Source organism: Balearica regulorum, chromosome 14, assembly GCF_011004875.1.
Source record: "Balearica regulorum gibbericeps isolate bBalReg1 chromosome 14, bBalReg1.pri, whole genome shotgun sequence".
Classification (NCBI taxonomy): domain Eukaryota; kingdom Metazoa; phylum Chordata; class Aves; order Gruiformes; family Gruidae; genus Balearica; species Balearica regulorum.
Window position 1 is genome coordinate 16,007,409 of NC_046197.1, and position 21,827 is coordinate 16,029,235.

General features: G+C 37.1%; 1 protein-coding gene and 1 long non-coding RNA gene across 5 annotated transcripts in view; both read right to left on the reverse strand.

Moving 5' to 3' along the window:
• LOC142603923 (uncharacterized) overlaps nt 1-1,944 on the reverse strand; it is a 41,643-nt gene extending 39,699 nt beyond the window's left edge. The window contains exon 1 of the long non-coding RNA XR_012837808.1: nt 1,917-1,944. This is a non-coding gene — a long non-coding RNA (uncharacterized LOC142603923). The remainder of the gene's footprint in view (nt 1-1,916) is intronic.
• Nucleotides 1,945-3,745: 1,801 nt separating this feature from the next.
• The window catches only part of CNOT6 (CCR4-NOT transcription complex subunit 6), a 33,834-nt gene continuing 15,752 nt past the window's right edge, over nt 3,746-21,827 (reverse strand). For 2 of the 4 annotated variants that reach the window (XM_075766950.1, XM_075766952.1), the window contains 10 exons: nt 19,616-19,802; nt 15,758-15,843; nt 14,708-14,812; nt 14,556-14,624; nt 12,975-13,132; nt 12,326-12,480; nt 11,244-11,398; nt 10,054-10,284; nt 8,521-8,723; nt 3,746-7,842 (listed from right to left, as the gene is read on the reverse strand). In XM_075766950.1, the coding sequence (XP_075623065.1) occupies nt 7,630-7,842; nt 8,521-8,723; nt 10,054-10,284; nt 11,244-11,398; nt 12,326-12,480; nt 12,975-13,132; nt 14,556-14,624; nt 14,708-14,812; nt 15,758-15,843; nt 19,616-19,802 (1,562 nt within the window). In that variant the 3' untranslated portion in view covers nt 3,746-7,629. The remainder of the gene's footprint in view (nt 7,843-8,520; nt 8,724-10,053; nt 10,285-11,243; nt 11,399-12,325; nt 12,481-12,974; nt 13,133-14,555; nt 14,625-14,707; nt 14,813-15,757; nt 15,844-19,615; nt 19,803-21,827) is intronic. The other 2 variants (XM_075766954.1, XM_075766953.1) reach the window with 1 other exon arrangement.

Here is a 21,827-nt window from a genome sequence, read left to right on the forward strand (position 1 = left end):
GCCACTCGCCCTCCCCGCCTGCGGCATTTCTGTGGCTTAGGGCAGATGTCAGGGAAGACAGTCTGTTCTACGTGCACAGGTGGTAACTTCAGTTTTCGTATTCCTGGAATATGTTTTCCCAGTGGAAGCCCAGCTGAGTTAATGGAAAATTTCCCATTGGCCATCTTGGGCCAAGACCCACATTTCTACCTTTTGTTCATCTCCCTTCTCCCTCCTCCCTCACTGATCCCTGGATGAAGGATTCCACCTAAGGGAGAAAATGTTACCCAGAGTAATCCCAGACCTTATTGTAGTCTATTAACTAAACTTACACCAGAAATACTTCTAGTTTAATATGTGCAAGTGTTTGCAGGAATAGCCCACACTAACACAGGGGTACAGCCTCTCTGAGAGCAGCTGAGGAAGTATAAACCTTCAGCTTTCACACACAGTCTTAAAACATTGCAAAACAAATGAAAATACATAAACTCATGAACGGAGAAAATGAAAATGCAATTTGAACGATAAGCATGTTTGGCTTGCTGCTTTGTCTCAGGGCAATGCACCTAGACTTTTTACTGAATATAGTTGCTCTTATTTACTGGAAAATTCACAACCACACCAAGACAAAGGAAGCTCAATCTTCAGAGATGTTAACCAAGACAGATATTAAGTATCTCTGCTCGCTTCCTTTGCATGGTAACCTGTCATTCCTGTTTCTGAGATTTCAGCAGCAGCTCTTCCACAGATGGCAGCATATGCCCCACGACCTGCACGAGTCCACGGGTCCCACTAACAAGAACCGGGTTGGTAGCATCCCAACACCACACAACCACGTTGACTGGTGAAGCACTCTCGCGTGCCCCTGGAGCCTGGCTCATGTCCCCACAGAACCCAGACAACCACAGAGAACAAATAGACATCAACAACAACAACAAAAGGTGTAGCCTCATCAAGTGACTGATGCGTTAGAAGCAGCAGCCGTGTCCCAGGAGATACCACATTGCCAGACAGGACATCAGGGAGGATGCTTCACTTCGCCCCATGCAACCCGTATGCGATTCCTAATGTTCTCCTCTCCCACTGGTTTATCTGGGAGAGGTGAGAAGGGAGGAGATGGTTAAAAGAAATCCTTGTGCATCTCCAGGCTTTTCCTTGGTGGTGTCTTGCTGCCAGGGTCAGCAAAACCAGCACACGGCGTAGTTCAGGTCTTCAGATAAAACAGGTCTTGGCCCTCTTGGCCAAAAAGCAGACTATTAACTGATATGCTGGTTTTTGAAAAGGAAGAAGGGAAATAAAATCAATAAATCCATCCTCTGAAGAGCTATCAATACTGTTAGCCACAGTGGAGAAACTGCCACTAATTCACTATTGATACCTGAAGGGAGCAGTTTGTGCTAGAAAAAAACCCCAACCAAGCCTAGAAAATAAACCCAGGAAAAACTAAACTGAATTAGCTAACTAGAAAAAAAAGTGTGCTATGAACAACTAGCTGAAGCTTAAATCTTTGTGGCCGTTAAAATCTAGCAGAAGTGTATCTATGGTTTTGTTTTCTGTAATGAGTATTTTTTACAATAAACCTTTAGCGTTTTTAAAATAAATTAATACTGTCTACTCACACACCATGAAGATTTAATCAGAACATACCTTCCCATCTTTTAAAAATTGATAATCTGTGAGAATAGCAGGCTTATTTTGGAATAAGAAAAGATTCAAATGCTCCAAAGGTCCCTAAGGTCCCTATAGCTTAATTAGCTTTATTGTTTTCCATGCAAACAGAATAAGCGAACATTTATAGAACAAACAATTAGTGCCTCTAGGTTAGGAGGGGAAGATGAAAAGCAAGAAAGTAACGAGGACACTCACCTTTAATGAGGTACAGCTTCTCCCAAAACATCACCTGATGTACCTTGCATATTCTTGCCCTTTCCGCTTACCTCTTCCTCAGTTTCTCCTCCTTCCCTCTCTCTCTCTCCGGATTCAATTCCGGTTGTGTTAGTGCTCCTCTGCTCTACCTGTGTCAGCAGAGAAGAAATGCCATGCAGTCACCTGCACCAGTTTGGGACATTCCCACCCTCTGAGGCACAAAGCCAACTCTGCTCTGCCACTGAGGAGCCAGCGGACGCCGGGGTATGAAGGAACACTGGCCAGAGAGATTTCGTATTCAATTATATTAAAACAGCTGGAGTTATTTTACTGCAAGTTAAGGAAAGACAGATTTTATCTTACCTGGCTTAGGACCACAGGACACAAGCTCAACTCACATCTTTGTCTTGGAGTGAGAGATGCTGTTGTCCGTATGCTCTCTCTCGCCAGGCTCTCCATGAATTTTGGCAGTTTCCCCACAGATTAATATCCCAGTGCTTACATGCCAGGTTAGCGGATGTTATTTTAACAGCTCAAAACCTCCAGTTTAGAACCACATAACAACTGTACTCATCTGAAAACATAACATTAAATAGACTAAACGCAGCAAGTGAAGGCCTTAAAATGATTTTACCAGAGGACCAAGAAGATAATTTTCATTCCCATTCTGACAGCTGAATTTATAAAGCCAATATTTAATTGACATGGATGTTACCAAGCCAGCTGCCACCAACAGAAAAGGTTCTTTCCTGGGCCTGAATTCCTACAAATACTCTTAAGAATAATTCTACAAGGCCTGCTGTTCTGGGTGGCACTCTGAAACATGTTCACACTTATCTGTGCACACGAAGCCTGTGCTACACACACCATCTAGTGGCCAGACTGCAAATGCGATGGTGGGAGTTCATCTCTCACCCATGAGACAGAAGCAAATCATTGTTGATGTCTGGAATGTACTCCTCACTCGGTTAGGGACTTAGAGCTGCTTCAAGACAGCAAATTTTAAAACTACTAACAAGCTGAGCACTCTGGGCGTGTGGTATTCATGGAAACACTGGACTAGATCATTTATTGCAAACCAAGCAGTGCCAACACACTGAATGTGAGTTCTGAAGAGACGCAGGGGTGCCAGTGAGATGCGTGAAGCACTGAAGCACGCAAGACAGCACGTCTGCTCAGATATTTTATGTTTTCAGCTACTAGTGATGGAAACATCATATAAAACATAATAGTCTGCAGTGTTATGCACACACTCTGATGTGAAAGAAAAAAACCCAAGGGAAAAAAAAAACAAAACAGAAAGAACATGATATTAAAATAAACTAAGGACAAGACTTAGTTGAATCTCTTCCCTGAGGGGGGGAAATTTAAAAAAAAAAAGGGCAAAAAAAAAAAAGCAAGTAATCTTCACTTTGTTCCCCATGGTGAATTAATGGAATCTTTGCATCCCATCCCACTGCCAGATTCCAAGTCTACTTTAGGGTCTCTGGGGTGAGGAGGGAAGAGGAAGGAAAGAGCAGGGTCTACTGGACACAGACAAAACCTGCGGACCCTACACTGCAGAACTGACCTTACTGGCTGACGTGGGAAGGTCAGAAGATGACAGATATGAAGACATGGGGTTGAGATCTGAGTAGGTTTGGACCCAGGTTTTCCACAAACTCTGGAGGCATTCCTAACCAGGTCTTCACTTTGCAATCCAAACCCAACTGATTCAAACAGCTTTCTGGTCTGCAGGTCTATAAAGTTACAGAGAGTACAGGAAAGCCTTTCTGGGGTTATCAAGTTTCTTAACGTGCTTCCGTTTCACGCTTTAACGCACTTCAGTCACTCTGGCTGTATGTGCAACTCCTCAGGAAAAGCTTTAGGAATTAAGTTAAAATATGAATTAGACGTCAAGAAGGTTTGAAACAGATATTGGATTTATTGGTCAGCTATGAGTAGGAAAATACATTGGTAAAGAAAAAGAAGACCCTGTATATAAATATAATACTAACTAGTTAAAATTTGACCAAGAAGAAAGTTCCACTGAAGAGAACAGTAAAAGCCCTTGTTTACCATCAGACCATATTCAATTTCCCATTTATCTTATTGAAGAGCTGCCTATAGACAAATGCAACATTCTTTGAGCTTAGTGCAGATAATGTGCTGGTTTTTGTTACATGAATGGTAAACAAGAGTTAGTCCAGTGCATTACACATTATACAGAAGTACTGTGAATAAAGACTAAGATACTCTATTTTAGACACTACTTAAACATACCAAGACACTTAAGTGTTACAAATTTATGCAACCAAAAAGAAAAGAATAGCAGTTAACATACTAAAAAAATACTGTGTCCGGCTGGATGAAAAAGGCTTGCTACTTAAGCGGTTAACTGAATTTTAAAAAAGTTTTACAGTGTAAATAATAGTTGGGTTTTTTTCCCCCTCCAATGGTATTGTAATTATTTTGTCTTTCATACAGGTTTTGTGTGGTTGAAAAAGCAAACCGTACACTATTTTCTAAGTCTGCTCTAAAAAAGACTTGAGAGATTTGCTAAAGTTACATCAAAGATGCGTACATACAATGTTCCTAAAGGCAGGTTTGTCAAATGCTAGCCAAATTCAGTATTTTTTTTTTAAAGCTGCTAAAAGGACAAAATAATTACAACACGCACTGACTTATATGCTCTCCCCCCCCCCCCAACTCGTGTTATGTTAAAAGCAGGAACTCATGGTATTAGTTTTGTACTCTAATAAATTCTTTTAGTTAAAGGTATATTTCAATTTACACTTTGACACCCAGAATTCTTGGTAAATGTAAATGAAACTAGACAAGATATGGCTGACTGTACTTGAAGTGGAAAAAAGCCTGGTCTAACCTAAATAAATCCTTTCAACCCCAAGGATGTTCTGTGACTTTTGCTGTATGTGCTTTTACAACGAGAACACTGAAGGTACGTTATGGCAACACCCAAAACCACCTTGAATAAAAATAACCATTTTATGTTAAAAACTATGAAGCAAACATTTTGATTTTGTGAAGACGCAGTTTATTGCCTTATTCTATGTTATAGCTGGAAATTGAGACTTTTGAGTTAGATTTGACACCGGAATCTATTTTCTTTGAAAGATTGTTTGACAAAGTTTATCCCAGCCCTGTTTTGGTCCCATCTGGTCTTTCCCTATGTTCAAAATATTTCTACTTCTTCAACCCCCGAGTCACAGCTGCAGTCCAGTTAAAACCCAGTGAAGTCAAAGGAGTGTCTTCAAGGTATATTCAGTGGGTTTTCGATTGGGACCTGATGGACTAGCATAAAAGCTGGAGGAAACGGTTACTTACATGGACCCTTAGACTGTAAGGTGACTAAGCAGGAACAGTTGTGTCTCCAAAAGCACAAGGGGCCATATTTTAACATGCTGTCATAAATTCAAATATTTTTTTAAGACTAAGCAATACAGGAGAACACATATTGGATAAAGCTCAAACCTTTAGAATCTAACAAGTGCACTCAAGCTCCAGCATCTATTAAAGTAAATTATCCCCCTCTAAGAAATACAAAATGAGTAAGTGCTTCCCTTCCCCTTCTGTAAAGCTTTCTGGACTCATTACACAATCCAGATAATCAGAAAAGAAAAATAGTTTGCTCAGTTTGACAAGCTAAATTGCCTCATCATCACTGGAAATTGTCATGATGTACATTACCAAGACATCATTAAGGAAACATGAGTAAAACACCTTTTATTCACACTTTACAAAAAAACCCAAAAAAACAAACAGAAAAAAATAACACTACGCATTAAGTCTACTACAGCAATACTACCAGCATTTCAATGTACTGATTATAAACTGGACATGTTTGGTGTTTTCACAACTAAAACCGAAACAAAATAACCCCAAGAGATCAGGTCCCAGACAAGGATTCAAGATCAAAATTTCTCCTATTGAAATTCTAAAAATGTACATTTTACATATCCAAACTGTTTGCAATTTTTACTTTCAGCTTAAAACAGAATGGTTTGAGCACACTTACGTGCTGACTACTTTTCAATAAAATTTTGAATCATTATTACCAATCCACTCTCTTATATATAAAAATTCAAAATATTTAGAAAGTTTTCTCTTAATGCTCAGTGTCCTTTTGCTTCCCTGCCCGCAGCTGAAACAAAAGCTGTTTAAGACCAAGCTCTCTATCTCCATTTTTTTTTCTTTACATTGATTATTCAAGTTGTATTAGTTTAAGGAGATGATAAATTCTCCCTTTTAGAATACAAATAGACAAGTTAAATTTGTAAGCTGTTATATACTTGGCTTCATGACACAAATGGCACTGAGGGTACACTATAACTTTAGTCTTGCTTGACACTTTAAAATAAGACTTGGTCACTTTAAAAAAATGATCTGAAGAATTGTCTTTGGGACCTGTATTGAAAATGCATTTATTTTACACTGCTTCATCAATAGAAGATGTAGGGTTGGATATTTTTTTTTCTTCAAGGAATTATACTTTCTGAAACTGAGGAACACACTAAAACGAAAGAGAATTCACATGATAGTAATTCTTAGTGGGAAAAACGGCACTGTGCAATGACACTGAAAGAAGCAGTGCATGGGTATTAGAAGCTAGAAACTGTGTACCCATAACCTGAACATGTTCAAGAAGTGTGATATTCAATGCTTCACAAAGGAAAAAAAGATACCACAGCTTATACAAAAGTATCTTCATAAAATTTTCACAAGTGTTAACATTATTTAAAAAAAATAAAAGAGGATGCACAGGATCTCTCTGCATGCACAGGCAGTGCTAGTTGAGAACAAATTTAAGCAGGCACAGTGGAGATAGGACAAGTATTTAAAACAGAAATGAAGAAGCTGTACACAAGTATCCCTAAATTTTACTTCCAAAGTTAGAGATGAGAAAAATATCTGAGTGTATACACTTCAGCAATAACTTTCAATCCATACAGGTCTACTTATATTCACTGCTTAGCTTACCTGTTCTGTGAGAACTCCGTGCTTTTCTCTTTTTTTTTTTTTTTTATTTTAAATCAGAAATAAACAGAATGTATTTAGTTATCTCTGGAAGATATTACGATTTTATAGGTTTGGATTTAAAAAGCAACGTTCTCAATTGAACATAAAAAGTAGTACAAAAGGGCTAACAAAACCCTAACAGTGCAAATCATTAGCAGAGAAAACCTGTGACAACCTCTTTTACAAGCTGGCCTTTATAACACATGAAAACAGATAAAAATTTAGCCTTAGTTTACAATACAATCATTTTCCAAATCTGATTTTTCTTTTTTTAAAGTACAAAATCTCATAAATCAGGTTTTCTGTTGTTCATATACAATCAATAAAGGCTAAATTCAAATTCTATATTTTACAAACAAGTCTGAAAAAGGAGGGAGTGAAGTACGGAAGAATGTTCTGTAGATGTTCCTACTGGCCTCAAAAAAGTAGTGCTACAGATAACTGTGCAAAGAGAATATACTGTATAACAATTCCCTATTTCAAGGCATGAAAATGTCACGTTGGATAAAAGAAACAGGAAGGTTAATTGTAACGTATTAAAGAAAGGTGCAAACGCACCAATCGCTGTCGAACAGTATACAAAGTATATTGGGCTCAGAATTGTGTCTGTTGATAGCACCTGGCTTTTACTATGTCTTTAGCAAATAATTAGATTTAAGATTAAGATTATTAAGAAAAAAAATCCCTGTTGGCCATACCTCACTCCTCTATATTCAGATTTTACAATTGTACAAGTTAGATTGAGGTTGCCCTCTAAAATGTACTTAACTACCTCCTGCCAGGGAGATGGATTCCATTTACAGGAGGCAGGAAAGGCAGCAAAAGCTCCAGTTGTGCAAAAAGTGAGAAGTGGTCAGAAGGGATGAGTGGATGTGGACAGCCACTTATATTGTTCTCTATTAACCAATGATGATCCAAAGGTCCAAGAATGCCAAGTATGTTTAGCTGAGGTTTAGAGTAGAAGATGTAGTCAATAATACCCTAAAACAAGAAGAGAAAGAAAATCTATTATTAGTACGTATTCTTGACTCAAGTTACTGTTCCAAACAAAAGATGAGCTCAGTATTACAAGTAACTGAAATGCTGCCATTCCTTCTCCACAGCACATCATCAACTTAGGAGACTTCTGCTTCCTATATCCCATGGGTTGCTCAATATAGATTAGGAAAACAAAAGAAAAAGTATCATTTCTGCTCTGCTTTTATGGGTTGTAATTTCCAACCTCCTACAAAGCTCAAAATCACATTCCTCTGATTTTGAAGGGAAAAAGAACCATCTTTGCTTCCCCAGGGCAAAGGAGCACTCAGAGTTTGCCAATAGCAACGCAGATTATTTCCTTGTAGTTGACAGCTTAAGTGCCCCTGTTGTACTATTTCGTTTAGCTTGGAGTTTTAAAATACAAAATCTTCCTATTTACGGGGAAGGCTAACAGCATCCCAACTCTTGCAAATCTATTACAAGTTACTAATAAGAAAAACAAAAATTTGGTTTCTAGGAGCCTGAAGTGTTACGCACTCTAGTTTGCTATGTTTTCAATATAAGCTTGGCGAATTTACTGTTAGCTACCCAAACAGATTAATTTAACAGTTTCATACAGCAAATCACATTAGTTAAGCTTCAAAACTGAAAATGTTTCCAAAATATCAGCAAAGTCTTTACCTTGAAGTCAAATGTGTAATTTGTATAAGGCATTAGACCATTCTCATAGGCACTCTTTAACTTGAAACCATGTGTAATTCTTCCATTTGTTGTCCCATTTTTTCCATTACAGCTGAAGTTAGTAAGACTTTCATTGTATCTCAGTTCCTTAAAATCTTTGTGGTTTGTTTCCACTCCACCAGTGCTCAAGTACTCAACAACACCTATTAGGAGAGACAAATACCCACAAGAACGTATTAACAAGCATTCAGCAAGTAAGAGTGTGTAGGTACTTCAAGGCATACATGCAACTTTATGCTTTATATAAGCAAAACCTTAACACATATACAATGCAATCAGCAGTAGTTCTTATACTGCAAGACAATGTACATGTATGTCAAGAGCAAATGTCATCTAGAACAAAGAGATATGCTTTGATTAGAAAAAATGAGAAGGTTAATAAGGCACAGACTGGGAGAAAGATGAAAAAAAGAAAAGTGAAACACTATAGGTGCTAGGTAGGCAGCTTCCTCCTCTCCTCATCTCTATGCTCAAGTCTCAGCTTTCAGTGTTCTTCAGCGAAAATGCTGGAAAAAACCCAGCTTTTCTAACACTGCTTCAGATAAAATTAACTTTAAAGAGGCTGCAAAGCCAAATTGATACGATTTGTGTCTTGGAAAAGTATAATCTTGCCTCTATTTCAGAACAGCTGTGTTGAGGTTCTGGAAGGTAAAAGAAATGATTAGTTGTTCTGAAGACACAACTGGACACATGAACTGGCTACTGCAACAGCCACTACCGATACTTGCCTTCCTGGGATCATAAAGAATCACATTTCCAGTACTGCTGAGCAGTAACTGCTCCTATCAGTCCTAACATTTTTTAGGAGTTTCCAAGCAGAGGCCAGAAGGAAGAGGGACCAGGAATGTAGGTTATTAGACTGACTAACTAGCAACAAGAAGGAAAGATGGCTCTTGAGTTCAGTACTTCAGCTGGCTACCTGAGAAAGCCAAGGGGGGAGTCACTGAATCTGTTCTTTTCTTGCAATTTATAAAGTGGACCAAGTAAAAAAAAGTTGCATGTTTGTGAAGAGCTCTGAAGAATCCCTTTCTGGTAGGGGATGTATTGAATTTTAGAAGTCCTAAAACACTTGAGCTGCAGAAAATGACTGTATGGCGGCAACTATAAAGAGGACTTATCTTCTCACACTTAAAATTAAGAAAAAACGATTATCAGCAACATACTCATGTTTCTATTTATTTCTGAAAGACACTATCTTCTTTTCCATTCCTGTATTGTAAGGTAACAATGAAAACGCTTCTGAAAGACCAGCATAGCTCTATTACTGCATAGGCAATAGGGTCACTCACAAAAGAAACAGTTCTATCTTTTCTCTCTTCCATTTTCTTAGTACCTTTAGGGCTTTTAATATCAAGCAATGTCTTCCCTAAGTTGAAAACTCCTTTAAAAAAGTGAGACCTTAACAATTTAAATTGTTACACACTTGAAACAGTCTAAAAAAAAATAAAAAAATAAAAAAAATAGAACTCTTACCAGAGTCTGGTAGAGAATTGAGATCTGCACACAGTACAAGTGGAATGGTTCCAAGTTCTCCCGAAACACCAGGTTTGAGACTACGAGAAGCTTTATCAATAATGTTCTTTACCTCGGACAGGAACATCATAGTCTGAACCAGCTTCACATCAGAATAATCTGGGTCCCAATGCATATGTGCATTAGCTACAAGAACCAGCTGCTTTTCCATCCCAAGATGTGGCTTTCCAGCTAAAATTTAAAATCAATTCTTTATCTTACATGGTCAGCAACAAAAACCATTATTATTGATTTCTAAACAAGATGTTTGAGGGGAGGAAAAAATAAAATAAGATACCAGTATAACTTGAAGGGGGTTAACACCATTTAGTTTAAAGGGGTCATACAACACCTCTTACACCTGCTAAAGTATTTTAGTTGATATAAAGCATTAGGAATAATTGTGTTTCACATCTAAAACCACTAACAGACAGACTATCCTGTTACAGTTAATGCTTACATATTTAAGAATACTGTGAATTACCATAAATAACAGATAATACTAATGACAGGCAAATAGCATAGTTCTAAATTTAAATTAGAACAGTTTTCTTCAGGTTGTGATGATAAGCACTACTCACATCTTATTAGGCAATGAGCTCTGAAGTTTAAGCTATCCACATTATAAGTTACCTCTCTTGCTAGAAGTGCTTCTTAAAAGGCTTGTTTGTTAGAATCTGAATTAATAAAATATCATTTGGATAAACATAACACAGGCTGAGTAGGTACCCACTGTGATACTTATAAAGCAAATTTACATTTCCTAAATTAAGAATGACAGGGCAGAACAAGGTTGTGTTAGCATGACAGTGAAGAAAATAACAAGCTAAAATGATGCAGATGTACGACCCAGAAACACGTGACTAACGCCAACTCTTTGATACCTGTACATAACTCCAAGAAAAAAAAAAAAAAAAAATCACTCAAGTCTTTGTATTTTTTAAGCAGAAAGGGGAAAAAAAAATCTTCATCATTTAAGCAATATGACTTTTCCCCAAATCCTCTTTGGAACTAAATTTGTCTGAACATACAATAGGCAAAGTTTTGCTCATCTGTAGAAGCTAGTTTCTCTGGTTCACTATAACAAAAGTCAATTTTTTTTTCACTTACAAAATACAATCTATTAAACAAATAAACTAAATAGGACTTACATGACATTTCTATCAATTCCTTTCGCAGCTCTAACAATACAGCAACTCCAATGTTATCTTTTGTCATAACTCTGTTCAGCATAGCTTCTGAACCTTCTGAGTTTGCCATAGCTAGCTGATTGAATTCAACAGTGTGTTTTTGAACCAAAGTAAATCTGAAAGTGAAACATGGTATGGTTGGGGTTTTTTTCAACAGCCAGATACAAAAGGAAATGTTATAGATAATTCTCCTTTTAATTAAAGCTCAGAACACATTTATGACGTGAAAGTCTCAATCACGTAATTTCATAAAATCATAAGCTGAACTCAAAGGACAGTTTTCCTACCAATTTTTACGTATTTTATACTTAGTTTCAATTAAAAGATTAGAGAGACAGACAGACTCTACAGAAAAGGAGTGCTTGTTTCAAATTCTGCACCAGTCTCTAGTTCCAAGATACAGGTTTAATAGAGGGACTAAATATTTTTTCCAACCTGTATGATATCAAACCTGGCACCTACATTTACTTGTGGACACAAAGGAAGGGAAGTTATTACCCTCATATCGAAACAGTTGTACAAGTACAATATGACACAATCAGTAAGTGCTGCAGCTCTTCAATAATAGCTTTTTTCCAGAAGCGAGCAGTGATATTAAGTGCCTTGTCTTTTGCTTTATCAGAAGGCTAATGTATCAAAAAGTCAACATCACCTGAGGTCTTATTTCAGCAATTCTGGGGATTATCAATTCCTTTACTCAAAAAAAGCAAGAAAATAAGACATTTCCTTTGTTTTTCATTATTGACACCTAATGTTTGGGACACACACACACTCAACAACTGAAGTATAGTTTAGTGAACTCCTAACGCCTTGCTCTAACACAATGAAATTTCAACTGAAATCATTCTGTGTGTAACTAGCAATAGAAAAATTTCACCCTGAAGTTTTCTCTCCTACAGGCCACTCTTTCTAACGATAGGAATGCTCGATAAGAAACACTGAACGGCTATAAAAAGGGCAACTTTTGAGCTACAGACTGACCTGAGAAATTATGTGAAAGAAAGCAAGACACAATAGAAGGCTTCACGAAACACATCACTTACTTTTCTGTTTTGAAAAATATTGCACAACCATCGACGTGTTTTCTTTCCTGTTCTGACATTGTCCTAGCTCTAGATTTTGGACTGAAGAATCCATTGTAGCCACGTTCTTTCAATTCTACCAGGAAAAAACTGTAGTACTGTTCTGTTTCAACCTCCTATAAAGTTGTAAGACAGCACAGCATGAATGTACTATTAGCAAAATACAGAAGACTGACATTATTTAGACTCTTCAGAAGTGTAAATCACTTTCAAATTAGATTTAAGAGAAAAAAAATGGTTAAGAATTAAGTACATCAGAGAATGCAAATTTGAGAGCAGTATCTCTATTTTAAGAAAATATAAATGAATTTCTGCAATCCCCAGAGTTATGATTATCTCAGCCTTTTATTTGAAAATACATACACATGCAGGCACAAAGACACCCCCACATACATTTCTTTGATCAGCAGCTGCTGGTTCACATTCCAACTGTGTGGGCTGAAAAGCATTCTTTTGATGTCAAGCAACAAATAATGTTCTAAACACCACTTCTTTTTTCTTTTGTTTTCAGAAGGTTTTGAAAACAGACCATTTACTGTAAATACATTTAATATAGAGAAACCAGCACACGGGAATAGAAAAGGAAAAGAAGTAATAGTGTATCTTTTACCTGAAGACTTATGATGTCAGCATTGCAGCTCAGGATTTCCTGCATAATGGCTTTTTTTCTGTATTCCCAGTTCAATGCCCAAGATGGACAATAGCCATACAGCTGCCGGGTAGCATATTTATCACAGAGTACGTTGTAACACATGACAGAAAACAAGGCTGCAGAACAATAATTTTACTTATACAATGATATATTTAACAACAAAAAAATTTATATACAATTATGTTCTTCACTTTTGTCTCCTGCAAATTTATCAATTCATGCTTCATTTGCTTCTATCAAAACACAGCTTGTGTATATATACTAAAAAGAAAATAATAAATTGTTAGTCCTAAGAAGATAAATTACAAGTTTGGACTTATGTCAGCTGTCTTCTAGCATCTAATTAGAAAACAAAACCCAAACCTCAGACAAATGTTCCGTATGCCAAGGGGTGGTCTACTGTGAAAAGCCTAAACCAAGGTAAGTGCATCTGAACACTTACACTGCTACTATACCAAGGTTTGCAAGCTCTTCAAATAGATTATTTAAAGTCTACCTTAATTATTACCACCATGAACTGTACAGATCCATAGGCAGGGTAAGGATCCCTTTGCACAATGAAAAAGTACAGGCAAAATAAACCCCCAATTGTTTCCAACCTCAAAAAGCTCACAATTCAGGTGTAAAGGCAAAACACATCTACTTTGTATTCATTTCGAACAGGAATGATGATAGTTTGGGGAAATTTGACAGGCAATCCAGCAGCATGGATTTCTGGTTTTGTTTTGTTGGAGTTTCTTCTTTGATTTTATAAAGCACTAAGGAATCTGCAGGACAATAATGAGATACTTGGAAGCATATAGGGAGCTCCTCTCAAAACTGCAAACAACTCGGGAAAAAGAAACAAGACAGCTGTTTGAAGATTTAGAAAACTGAGGCAACAATCTCGGGCTGATTAAGGGTCAAAGCCCAGCATTTTGAAAATAAATAGGTGACAGCAAGAGACAAGCTGCATTAACATCATGACCTTTGAAGCAACCGCTTTAATAAAATCAATAGGGGAAAGTAATGCACATCAGTCCTAAAAGAGGAGACTGCAGTAATTGAGAAATACAGTAAGATTTTTGGTGTTCAGGTAAGTAGAAAAGGCTATATTTTAGACAATTCATGCACCAAAAAAGAGTAAACAATTAAACTACGACCTGAATCCCAACAGCAAGAAAAGTGCTGAGACAAAGATGATACACTGGTTATTTAAAAGAAAAAAAAATTTACATTTTTTGGAAGTTATGCTCATGTTCTTCCATTTTTTTAATTCTTCAACAAATGTTCTATTAAGCCTGTTATAATTCATCTATTTAACTAATTGTGGACAACAGTTTCAACTCCTGTGAGAAGGACATTAATTAAAAAGAAATTACTTTACAGTAGAAGACAGATAAATCCGGAACAGGTGTTCCAATTGAGATAGAACTACTTCAGCTGACTGGTTAGCACTGCACAGATGACTGGTTAATTTAAGCGTCAAAAATTTTTAACAGACAGTAAAGATGCACAGCTTTTATAACAGGGAAAAAAGAAAAAAAAGCACTACATCACCTGTTGGTCTTGTACGGTCTGGTTCTTGCAACATAATCCAAGATCTTGGAGGTGGTTGTTCTGTTGAAACTATGGGAACATTTTAGAGATACAAGTGATAATCACATTTATTTTACACAGCAGAAATAAATGTTTTAAGAATGATCACTTACTTCTTTTTGCAGTACCTGCCAAATTATCAAGCAAATAGTTCAGTAGCCTTCGTGTCCCATCTGGTTCCTGATAAAGGTTCAGAATATCCTGTGTAAGTGGATTTCCTGCAAACACATTTACAGAAATACTGAATAAACAGAACCATTATTAACTTATGTATCAGTGTTTAAAGCTGGCATCTCTGAGAATACTATGAACTATGAGCTTTCAAATCTCAGATCTTCAATCCCACAAACAGTAGCTGTGCTAACAGCCCTAGTGAAGTTAACTGCATTCCCTCCTGCGTCTGTCTTCTGATCGACCACCCCAAAGGCGGTCGTTGGATAACAGTGAAGAACTGGCATAGTACAACACACAGCCACCTCTGCTCACTTTGCTCAACGCAAGAGAGACATCCACCATCGGTTTATTTGCCAGTCATATCTGAGTAGAGAGTCTACCATCTCCCAAATGCGTAAGTGGATTTTAAGAGTTTTCATGGACAACGCACATTGCAATTATCCAGTTTTAAGGGGGAGAAAAAACAGACTTTTGAGACTTAACAGTGTTTAGAGATCTTGCATCACTCAGTGCTCCTGATTGTGATACAAGTTCCCCTGAGGCCAGAAATTTTAAAGCTAGAATCCATATGGTTCAGAGAAAAAAGAAAAAAAAAAAGATTTAAATTGCTGCTTGCATAAACAGCACAGTACCCTAGAGCAGTACAAAGCACATTCCCTTCTTGGATGGAGTTGAATAACTACAGTTAACTGCAGAGCATTTCTTAGTTAAAGCAGCACTGTATCCAACCCCTCTGCAAGCAACGGAAAGCTTCTGCTCGCTTTGCAGAAAGAGAAGCAAACCTCTTCATACGTGGAGTGCTTCACCAAACTAGTTCTTTTTCTTTTTGTAAATAATCCCTAAATAACAGTATTTATAAATGTGGAGTAAGTAGCTACATCTGCAATTGCTGCTCAGTAACATTTTATGAACTAGCAGTCTTACAGCTATCATATCTCAGAAGCGATCTCATTAAACAAAGCACCGATACCAAGAAAAAGCAGTAATACCTTTCAGACCCAAAGTCTGTAACTGGAACAGTTTTCCCAGCTCAAAAGGTAAAACTCGTAACAGGTTGTTATTTAAATGTAGTTCCCTGTAGACAGAGCAAGAATCATAGGGCTGAAAACAAACCAGTCTTCAGCAGTGTAGTACAAGAAGTTTAACTAAAAGAGAAACAATATACTAGCAAACCACAGTACTGAAAAACTCAAAGACTAAACAGCAATAGGTAGGGAAATCCTGCTGTACTCAAACACACACACATAGACAAAATAGGTATTATGTTGAAGTACAGAGGAAAGCAGCTGTTTGGCACGTTCGTCTTTAAAAGTCAGAATTTTTGTAAACATTAGCAACAATTAGGTACTTTAATAACTACAAGTGATGAAGCAGTAACAGTTCTGACAAACCAGATCATGAAACAGTTTGGCTCTGATTAAAGGCCAAAAAAAAGGAAATTATATCCCAGAAAACAAATAAAAATTCCACAATCATGGTACTACAATTAGAGCTATCACATTACCATGTAATAGTCATTTACAATAGTCATTTTCTATTGTTTGTTTTCATAATTTTAGTGTTAAGACAAAATACATGCTTTTTGACTTACAAAACCCAATATGCATACAGGAACAGAATTCATGTCCTGAATTCTGACATCCCAACAAACTGGACAGAGAAAATGGACTTGTTAGGAGCTTTTTACTTTCTTAAACACATTCCCATCTAAGCAGTGAAGACTTTCCTCACCATATTTGATATCAAGTTGCTACTTCAAAGTGTTTACAACTTGGTGCCTAGAGACTTGAAAAATACTTTTGGGCAACAAAAAAGGGAAAAATAAAAAAAAAAGAAAAAGAAAAAAGGGAACCTGGATGCCAAGAGTTACCTTAGCTCTTTTAGATTGCTACAAGACAGCATTTGAAGCAAAGAGACACAACTCTTCTAGCCTCGCATTTCAAAAGTAAACTCTGCCCGGTCCTTCCCTAACAAGGGCTTCCTGAGAAATTCTCTCCGTTTCACCATGTATTTAGAAACCTGGGTAAAAGTAAAGTGGCTTGTTTTAGAGACACTCTGGGGTGTGTAATACTGAAAGAAGATACAGGAGGGGACTTTCTTTTTATTTCACTGGGTTATCTAGAAATGCCAAGTCATTGCTCAGCTGATTGGTAGACTACAACACACCTAGCCAACAGGGGTTGTTTGCCTTTTTCCCCAATAGGAAATCCCATAGACAAAAGCACGTATTTTAGAGAGAAACTCAGAAGGCCACAGTGTCTTCTCCGGTTTCTAAGTACGAATGAGGCACACAGCAGGTAGAAAAGAGGACGGGGAGTTTAAAAAATTCAGCGTCTCCACTAGTTCCTCAGCACTTCCATAGACACTTGAGATTTAAATGCCTATTATTTTTAGGGATGATATTCTATATGAAATTGTAAAGCTACTAGTTTATTCTTTAGAAAGCTACATTTTCCTCTAAGAGTTTTTCAAAGCACTGCTGAAGTCTAAAAGAAGTTATGTATAAATTACAAAAATAAAGGTACTAAATTTTTCTGGAGGAAAAAACACTGAGCTGGAAGAATGGCTCAGTAGTAGGTATCATTACACTTTCTCTCTTGGATGAAAGAAATATTTTCTCTAATGATCCTTGCCTCCGCAGAACCCGCCCCCTCTACACAGCAAAGGGGATCACAGCAAATCCCACTAGTTCTTTCAAGCATATCAAAGGAATCTGTTTTACAGCCAAGCTTTCCAAGATAACATCTTATAGTGTTTATTTTTTCTCCTCTTTCCACAAAGATCAGAAATCTTACTGCTCTGACACCTCTTTCTTCAAGTACCTGCAGTAAAAAGGGAGATGTGAGGAGCCTTAGGCGAGCTTTGCAGTACAGACCAAACCCAGAGCTCCAGATGTGGGAGCTGGAAGACCTGTTATCAATTCTCAAGTGTGAGAGCACAAACGATTTCTGTGGCTCAGGATATTGCCCAGTGTTGAATTACTGGCAGCTTGAACAACTTCCCAAAAGCTACGGAAAGTGTCTGCAGTAAGAGCCAGCCTGAAACCTAAACCTCCAGCACAGCTGAGACCTACAGAGTGCTATCACATAGGACGATACGGCTTTTTCTTCACTTTCACCTCATGGATTGGCTGCAATTGCCGAGGACAGAGAGCACACAGTGGATTCATGCACTAGCTTTTCACGTCTGGAGATCTGGATTCAAGCACTGTGTTTAGGTCAGAAATAGAAAACTAGTGTGATCCTAGACCATTTCACATTCACAAGATTTAGCCTTCTCTACTCTGAAGAGACTTAGGACTTGCAAGAGCTGAAGCTTCATAGAATCAGCCAGAATAAATTGGCAAAAGTGTTAGGAAGAAGGCGTAATATCTTTTGACAGTACTGATGACTACACAGTGCTAAGCTAACTCCATATCCTGAGTATTATGTTCACAGCAATATTTTAAAAGGAAAAAGACTGATGAAAATAAAAGGATGCTAATGAAGTAAAAAGATGAATTTGAGAATATTCCAGTAGAAATGGATAAAGGAGGGAAGAAACCTGTTACTAATAACTGTTTTTAACTGAAATAGTAACACAAAGCTTTCTTTGGAACAGACTGCTTCAAAGCTGAAAACAACTGTATAACACACTACGAAACAGAGCTGCCAATTATGCTCTAAAAACCAACGTCACTTTGCTCAGCCTCCAAGGTTGAGACTTTAACTGCTTTGGAATTCAAGCTTTTAGTACCAATTTAATCAGCTAGTTTAATCCTCCCCAACAGTGTGGACTTTTCTGAAGCAGAAGGAAATGCAATGACTGATATTTCTATGTGAAAACTAGCTTTGCTTCCAGTTTCATTAAAGCTGTGCTGGCAGTCCATTTCTCTATTGTCTTCTTTACTTCTAATAACATTCTCATTACTTTTAGACTCAGTGTTTTCTGGATTAGAGAAAGCTGCCCATAAATGTCTTCAAAATTAAAAGCAACGAAGGCGATTCCTGGTGACTGTCTAATAAACCTAAGATAAGGCTCTTCCTTTGGGTCAAGGGCAAAAGAATGTTGCCTGTACATATTTACTCTTATATAAATCATTTATATATTTACATAACAGTGTTTTTACAAAGTGAAATGCTGCAGCCTTAATTATAATCTAAAAAGGCATCACTATTCATGTTTCATTTCCGAAAGGAGGTATAATTCCATGCAAACTTTACACATCTTGGCACTGTAAAATTGCGGGGTTGGGGGGATGTGTGGAAGAAAGGTGTGCTTGGAACACTTTTGTCTCCTCCCCAGTTTGCACAGGAATGCAGTTACAAGATACCAAAGGTGGAAAGGAGATGCTATTAGACAAGTTGTAGTTGTTATAAAATAAACAGAGTAAGAACTACTGTTAAGAATAATTACTAAAGATGAATAAAGAGAAAAAAAATGCAGTTAGCATCATTATGAATGTTTAATCTGACCTTTTTCCTACCTTATTATGAGTTAAAAGCAAATTTTTTGTGCATCAGTGTTTCTTAGAGAAAAATGCCACATCAAGATTTGTAAGAGTCTGCAAAGAGATGCATGAGAGAGGAAACCTGATGTGGAAAAATATAAAATGGGTGATTGCTATCAAACTGAGCACTTCTGAAGCTCATTCCGTACTGTCATACATCGGAACAGATCACAGAAAAGCCAGCATTGCTACAGTTGCACAGACCATACCAAGTATTCAGGCACACAGAGACAAAGAAGTGAGGAAGGAGGAATTCATTTATGCTTTTCATTTACTAGAACATAAAAACTATGCTGAAATTTAAACTGCTGCTACAAAAATAAGAGAACAATCTTAACTCCTGTTAAAGCTTACATACCTGAGTGACACCATGTTTCCGAGCTCTGCTGGTAAACTGCGAATTTTATTAGAGGACAGGTCCAGATATACCAGATTGTGAAGCTTGGCAATGTCTGAAGGAATACGGGATAAGGAATTGTCACTGAGATGCAAAGCTGTCAAATGGGTCAGTGTCCACAATGATGAACTTAAGCTTCTCACTTTCCCTGTGGGAGGAAGATACAAAAGAAAACAGAACATTTAAAATATATAGGTTTAGCAATAATTGCACACTTTGCAAGTATGTATGGGGCAGTGAGAGGGGAGGAGTTAATATTATTGTTTTATTCAATGAAAATTCTATTAATTGCTGATTCTATAGATAAAAAAAAAAAATTGGCAATGCATAAGATAATGTAAGGTGTTACCGGGGATGCTTAGGTTGTTTTTCTCCAATCCATACTTCAGGTTTAAACATCTTTCTCAAGTTCCATAAAAACCAAGACATACTTACTAACTGACCATGAATTCAATAATTAACGTAGGTGTAAGAAATAGATTTTTTTTTCAATTACAGTTTATATTTGGGATGAAAGACGCTTTCTTATTTGCCTCTTACTTCTGTGCAACATCTCCAAAACCAAAAATCTATATTCTATGGCATTAATCCAACCAAGAACAGATAGAAGCACTATATTTAGGTTGACTAAAATGCTTAGTTGAGAACATGGATTTCCAACTGGCATTCAACTAAAAGCTGCATAGACTATTGCCAGATATTTAAAAAAATGGTATGATTTTTATATAAACTGAAGGGTGGAAACATGGATTTGTGTGACAGAATCAAGATTTTTACACTGCCGCATGCAAGGAATGTGAGATATCATCAGAAGGTCTCAAAACATTTCTTCTCTTCAAGATTTCTGCCACTACCCCCACACCAGAGTGGATCCTTTTCATTTACAGAAGTCATATCACTGTACTGAAAGCATTAGAAGAAGAGTACCAACACCAGTTTCTCCAAGGCAAAAAGTTACCTGCGACAGCCTTTAAAAACTACACCATGACTCACCAATATTAAGAGCAGTAAGGTTAATATTATACCAACATGCACACATTAAAATTCCTTTCCTTAAATGATTTTCTTCAAAATAAAAGAAGTCACATTTAGTGCCTGGGGAAAGCTACACTGATACACGTGTATCTGGGACTCGGTCCCTGGTAACAAAAGGTTTAATACAGGTATCATTTCCAGTGAGCTGTAAGAAAGCAAGTGGCATAAATAAAGCCTGCAGTGAAAAAGCTCAGCAATTTAAGTGAGAGCAGTTAAAACATTTGTGGCTTTCTGTATTAGATAATAAAGTATTTTGCAAGGAAAATACCTAACACTTTATTAACGCAAACGTTTATAAAGCAAAAACATTGTCACATTTTATTTTGCAAGGCAAAGGAATACAGTTCTCAAAGGATTCATGCTACTGTAATGCTCATTAAGAAATATTTTTAAAGGTTTTTTCAAATACAAATCAGTAATTCTTTGTATTTTTAAAATTTAATTAACACCTCTTCACCCCTCCACAATGCAAATGGGTGACTGTGATCAAAGAAACCCTTGTAGTGGGAAGGATTTCCAATCAACACCACTGATCCACACTCTCTGCTCCCTACTCCTCTCTTAGCTGGAATCAGCCTACAGTGAGATTGCCAGGCATGAAAGGAAAGAGCCATCACTTAATGCATTTCCCATGCAGAGGCAGCAGATGTGCAAGTGGATATCCAAGCCTAATGCCGATATGTAATGCTGATTCCTGAAGCAGCATTTAACTAGGTTTCTGCATCTGTAACCTTCAAGTAAAAAGTGTTATTCACATGTTAAGGCACACGGCACTTGAAGCAAGACACAGATTCAATGATCTGGGTGGAAAGACTCTTCACAATTCAAAGAACACTGTTTGTATCCCTCCTTCCAGGAATTGCTCTATTGGGCAGTCATTTAGAAATGCCACGTGACAATCTTTGCAGTCTCTTAAAAGAGCCTCCATATTTAAGCAAAATTTTAGCTTAAGTTTACATCACAAGATAATTTTTAAATTCTTAAAATACTTGCTTGAATTTCCTTGTAAACATACTACGTAGCAAAATCAGAATTTACTCAACAAATCAAGAGATTGGTGTCTCATGCCAGTTGGAATTCATGTTTATGAATTCTGAGCATTATCTTATTTTCAAGAAAGATCAAAAAGTCAAACAGT